This window comes from Macaca mulatta, chromosome X (genome assembly GCF_049350105.2).
Source record: "Macaca mulatta isolate MMU2019108-1 chromosome X, T2T-MMU8v2.0, whole genome shotgun sequence".
Classification (NCBI taxonomy): Eukaryota; Metazoa; Chordata; class Mammalia; order Primates; family Cercopithecidae; genus Macaca; species Macaca mulatta.
In genome coordinates, this window is record NC_133426.1 from 8,271,680 (window position 1) to 8,277,679 (window position 6,000).

General features: G+C 51.4%; 1 protein-coding gene across 2 annotated transcripts in view; it reads right to left on the reverse strand.

The window, feature by feature from the left end:
* ANOS1 (anosmin 1) overlaps positions 1–2,199 on the reverse strand; it is a 214,002-nt gene extending 211,803 nt beyond the window's left edge. For both annotated transcript variants that reach the window (XM_015126912.3, XM_077988081.1), the window contains exon 1: positions 1,898–2,199. In XM_015126912.3, the coding sequence (XP_014982398.3) occupies positions 1,898–2,104 (207 nt within the window). In that variant the 5' untranslated portion in view covers positions 2,105–2,199. The remainder of the gene's footprint in view (positions 1–1,897) is intronic.
* Positions 2,200–6,000: the final 3,801 nt, after the last annotated feature.

Sequence of the window (6,000 nt, forward strand, 5' to 3'; positions counted from 1 at the left end):
ATTACAAACACAGCAGTTATTAAGTCTTAACTGAGTAATTTGCAGCTTATTTCACCCCCAGCTAATTAAAATGTAATCAGGATTGTCTAGCAATGTGCATTCTGTCAGCAGTTTTTCTTCCAAAGAGAAATCATGCCAAGGAGACCACAAGAAAAGCCTTTCACGGGAACTGGCTTCATCTAAGCTGCTGCTTTAGCCACTGAAACTGTAAAACAAATAAATGACAGCACTGACAATTCAATAAAAAGAAAAAAAAAAAAGGTACTCTTTCTCCCTGGGAATAGGCAGCTCCGTTTCGTTTTCTGTTGTTTCAAATAATAGTGTGGCATCTTCTTAGGAGAGTGACTTTCAGGGTAGGACGGGGAGAGCTGGAGACCAGGTGCCTGGGGACCGGCCCTCTCCCGGCTCTGTCCAGGATGTCTGGGAAATTTCACCACAGGAGGTGAGCACTGGGTCTTCCATTCCCTGAAGACGCAGGACTGCAGAGCGTGCCCATTTCTCTGACACCCACGAGATGCTGCTTCTATGACTTAGAACAAACTCAACTGCACAGCTTCACCAGCTTCACCAGCTGGTTCAAGATCATCCCCGAGGGCTAAGGGGAATCACTTCCACACTCCACCCGTATTAATATAGCCTCCTCTGGCAGCTTAATTCCCAGGGCCCCTAGGGGGACCCTCCGCCCCTTGACCCAGCCCCGGCAGGAGGGGCGCCCAGTTTAAGAGCCAAAGGTTTGGCTTCCAGTTCCAGCCCAGTCCCCACTTCTCCTTTTGGTCCCTTCAGAGTTTCCCTGAGGCGAAAAATTGGGAACTTGGAACAGGTGGGCACCTAGGGATAGAGGCGATAATGAGAAGAAGAGAAGGATGAGAGAGGTTCAAAGTAAGTGGAGGATTTCAGAGCTTGCGCGCTCGACAGGGCTGGTAGAGGCAGCAGCTGCACTCGCTCCCGCTGAGTCCGGAACCTGCTCTTGTGCGCCCACCAGCACCCGGAGCCTCCGCGCAAGTCCCGGGGGGGTCCGCGCCACAGGGCAGAGTCCCGGCAACCCGCTGGAGCCAAGCGCGCGGCTCCCGGAGCCTCCCACACAAGCCCGCGCGCACACACACACACTCCCCCATCCTCAAAGAACCTACGTACGGGGCTTGGGGGACGGTGCCCTCCGGGCTCGTTGCGGAGTATCCAAATACGGCCCCGCAAAATCCCCTGTCTCCGGCACTTCTTCCCTGACGCTCTACGGTAGTCCAGAGCAAGACCTTGAATATTTGGGGTTCCGAATTGAGGCGCGCACAGCCACCCGCACCCGCAACACGCGTATACGCGCACCCTGGAACACGACTTGGCACAAGTCCCCCGGCTGGGGCTCCAAGGGTGGGCAGCGAGCTCTGAGCCCGCAGAGGGTGAAAACCATCGTTCAAAAGAGACAAAGTGTCGGCCGTCGGGCACCTGCAGGGCTGGGGCTCGAGGCGAGGTCCCCGGGCGCAGCCGGGCGCGCCTGCCGGACTCCCTGCCAGTGCCTCGGAGCGCCTGGGACTTTGCAGGAGTCGCCACCCGCCCGGAGTCTCGCGCACTCAATTCCCGGGAAACAGCCACATCCACACACCCACCCTCGGCATTCACGACTCTCCCTCCCCAAGGAAATCGCCTTTGGTTTCCCGCTGGGAAGGAGGGAGTTGGGACAAGATGCCTCGGGCTTCTTTTTCGTTTCGGGAGCCTGGAAGAGGCTGGAAAGGAGGGTTCCAGCACCTCGACTGTATAATCCACGCCCAGGGGAAGCCAAGATCAGCCCGCGGCGCTGGCCGAGAACTTTGCGCGCCCAGGCTGGGAGGCGCGCGCCCCGGTGCGCCCCCGCCGCGGCCGCAGCCCCAGAAATAACCCCGGGCGGGCGGAGGCCTCCCCGTACCTGGAAGTGCTGGAAGAAGGCGGAGATGCGAGTGATCTGCAGGCTCAGGCACCTGGAGGCGCAGCGGGCGCGCTGGACGCTCCCGGCAGACAGCGACTCGTCCAGCCGTCGCGCAGCAGCCGCGCCGGGGCCGGCCGCCAGGCAGACCCTGGAGGCCGCCAGCCAGAGGCAGAGGGTCAGGACAGCGCTGGGCACCCCAAGCACCATGGCTGCAGGTCGTGGGCGAGGGCGCCGGGCGCGGGCCGAGGCTCCCTGCTCCGCGCCGGGGCTGCACTGCTGGGGACCAGGCAGCCGCCGCGACTAAGGCGGAAAGTTCAATCCTTCAACTACTGCCGGACCCTCCCATCCGACCTCCCTCCCAGCTCGCCCTCGAGGGGTGGGGTGAGGGGGACAGGCGGCCGCACCATTGGCTGGAAGGCGTGTGAGTGACAGGGGGGCCGGGCGCAGGGCCCGTGGGCCGGTCTCGGGGACTGCTAGCTCGCGCGCTCCGGGGGAGGGCGACGCCGAGCGGCTTTCCACGCCGCGCGGGTCTCAAGGGGCCGGGCTCCCACGCAGGCGCCTTTCCCGTCCGCACCAACCGCTTCCTGCCCCTCCCACCTCCCCCCTCCGTCCAGGTAAACGTCAGGTGTGAGCAGGTCCAGGCCTGCCAGGAGGGTTGCTCCCTTCAGCAGGAGGGAAGACGCCCCAGGACCCCCAGGGGCGTCCCACCTGCCTGGGGATTGACCCCGCGCCCCTAAGTGGCCTGTTTTCTCCCCGACCTCCCCTGGGTCCAGGCTTTTCCGACGCTTTCACATATTCGAATTCCCTTTGCCCAGGTAGTGGAAAGAAGGGAAGAAAACTGAAATGGCAGTAAGGCAGACGGGGAGGGGAGCGTGGACATTTGCCCTACAGTGTCCCGAAGACATGTTGCTCCTTCTCTCCCTCCTGCATTTCTTCCGTCCTTCCCGCATCCCTCCCTCCCTCCCTTCCTTCCCGCACTGTTTTCCCTGGAGACAGTCTCAGTGCATAGCTAACCACCTTTAGGTCCACACGCCTTGTTTCCTCAGGTGTCTGTTTTTCTAGTAAGCCTTGCACGCCCCAAGTGAGTGATTTATTCTAAATAGACTTGCGTCTTAATCTCTTTCTTTCCCCACGATTTGCCCCGAGCCTCTTGACTCAGGCTTTTTAGCTTTGGAATGGCTGCTCCGGCCTCTCCTGTCGTTTTTTCTAGTGTTCTCTCAGCACAGGAATTCTCCCTCCCCAGCCAGGATCCTGCCACAGAAAGACAGGAGGCATTGATAAGACACAACCTGTGACAAAGCTCTACACTCCCCTGAGCTCCATCAGGAAGTGACAGTCCCCGTGCAGGTAGGAGAACCCAGAGAAGAAAGACCCAGGCACACTCCTGTTCGAATGGACAACAACTGACTGCTGTTCCTTTGCTCTGACATCTCCACCGTCTCCTACCCAATTGCGCTTTCACCTTCGAAAACATAGGATCTCCATAAGCACCCAGCTAAACACAGTCAGGGTATCTAGATGCACTCGCTCTACTCAAAGCTACATCAGAAGGCTCGAACCGTCTTTGCACAAAGCCTGTATAGTTGTTTTGCAATTTCCCACTCTCTCCCCTATTCTTATACACAGGTTCCACTCTGCAATTTTGAGATCTGCCTGTTAACAAATTGCAATGACAGCCATCTGCAGCTATCCTATTATGAGTGCTTTTCAAGTACATCATCTTACATGTGTATTTCTTCACATAGCTTAAATCAGGAAGGCCAGTCGAATTAATTGGCCTTGGTGTGTTTCTCAGCGAATTAGAAAATCAGGGTCATCTTGTTCAAAAGGTTCTATAGGCAGAGCCAGTTTCATGGACATATAAGCTGTACAATGGTACAGTCGCACTCTTAGAAGGCCTGTTCTGCCATCACCATCCTGAAACTCTTCACAATATTTGAACAAGTTTCCCTGAATTTTCATTTTGCATGAAGTCTCACAAATGATGTAGCTGACCCTACCTGTAGGTTTTAGCCATGACAATGCTTTACTTCAGGGGTCCCCAACCCCCAGGCCTTGGACCAGTACCTGTCAGTGGCCTGTTAGGAACTGGGCTAAGGCAGGCTGGGGAACATTACTGCCTGAGCTGCGCCTCAGGTCAGATCAGTGGTGACATTAGATTCTGATACGAGCTTCAATCCTATAGTGAACTATGCGTGGGAGATATCTAGGTAGTGCACTCCTTATGAGAATCTAATGTCGATCTGAGATGGAACAATTTCATCCCCAAGCCATCACTCGCTACCCCCAGGTCCATGGAAAAAGTGTCTTCCATGAAACCAGTCCCTGGTACCAAAAAGGTTGGGGCCACTCTACTTGGGCTGGAAACCTAGTAATTTTGGCATAAGCTTACACGACTTCAGTGATTTGTTTTAAAATTGCTCAGAATTGCAAATGGAAATATTTTTTAAGTATGCTAAACATAATATTAACGAAGAGTAAAGAAGCTAACTATAGTGACCCCAAGCAAGCATGTGTATAAAGCGAAGTGTCAATAAATTATGTCTGAATACAGAGATTGTCTTCTAAATGTTGTCACTTTAATTTGTGAATTACTAAAAACATTTCCAAAAGCTTAGGGGATCCTGTCCTAGTGTTTCTTTGGAGTTTTTTTGTTTTGTTTTGTTTTGTTTTGTTTTGTTTTGGGACGGAGTCTCATTCTGTCACCCAGGCTGGAGTGCAGTGGTATGAGCCCCAGGGCCCGGTCTGTTTGGAGTTTTAAAGTTAAGCAAGGCTGGGCTTGGTGGCTCACGCCTGTAATCCCAACACTTTGGGAGGTTGAGGAGGGCAGATCAAGAGGTAAGGAGATCGAGACCATCCCGGCTAACGTGGTGAAACCCAGTCTCTACTAAAAATACAAAAAAATTAGGCAGGTGTGGTGGTGGGTGCCTGTAGTCCCAGCTACTCAGGAGGCTGAGGCAGGAGAATAGCCTGAACCCGGGAGGCGGAGCTTGCAGTGAGCCGAGATTGCACCACTGCACTCCAGCCTGGGCGACAGAGAGAGATTCCGTCTCAAAATTAAATAAATAAATGGATTAATTAATTAATTAATAAAGTTAAGCAAATACATGGTCTTGGTGAAGGCAAAGATATTATGTACACCGACATTTTCTTAGGTAACTTTGATTTATAATTTTGCATGTCATATCATGAAATGCATATTCTAGAAAGTGAAATCACGAGGACAAGCATGCTGAGCTTTTAAAAACAGCCTTTGGATGTTCACAGGGGTTGCCGTATTTTTTTTAAAAAGCAGTGTATGTGCTGCTTACATGGGTTCCATAGCATATGAATTTCTATGAATAAATGCATTTTATAATAAACCACAAAGGAGAACAAACAGTTTAACAGAAAGCTTCGGTTTAAACATATAGGGCCACCTTATTATAAATATGTTAAAATAATATTTGTGGTTATATTGCTTTCTTCTTTTAGAATAATCACAGACATCCTCTGTGATTATGCAGGCCTTTCTCATATTATTTATTTTAATTGCAGTTTAAAGTAACTTTTTAAAAGAAAACATTCTAGTAAAGTCAGAATAACAGTCAAATTTCAGTGTTTTTTTGTTTTGTTTTCATTCTGCCCATGTATGCCTAACTTATTATGCAGCTCACCTTGCAAATTGAACCATGGAAGTTCTCTGACTTTTGACATACCCGGGTAAGCCACAACCTAAGTTAATGAAAGCCAACCCCGGGGAGGAGAAGCCTAAGAGTATGCTGAGGAATGATGGATAAAGGGGTAGGACCCTCGGGTGCAGCTAGTAAGACAGTGCTCAGTATGTCTTTCTCCAGATCTCCTTGACCCCCATGATCCAAATTTGTCTAGAGAAGAATTGAACCTCACATTGACTTTGGTTTGACTTAAATAGACAAGCACACATTTAACAAAGAGAGAAGAAAAGCACCTTAATTGTCTCTTATTTATATCTACGTGAACAACGATAGACTAAAATGTGTGGTTGTCTTGATCGGGTTGTGGAGGAATCACACAAAATAAAGCCCTCATTCACAGTTTCCAAAAGTTATTATTTTCCTTTTATTTTCTTTAGCTATTGGTTT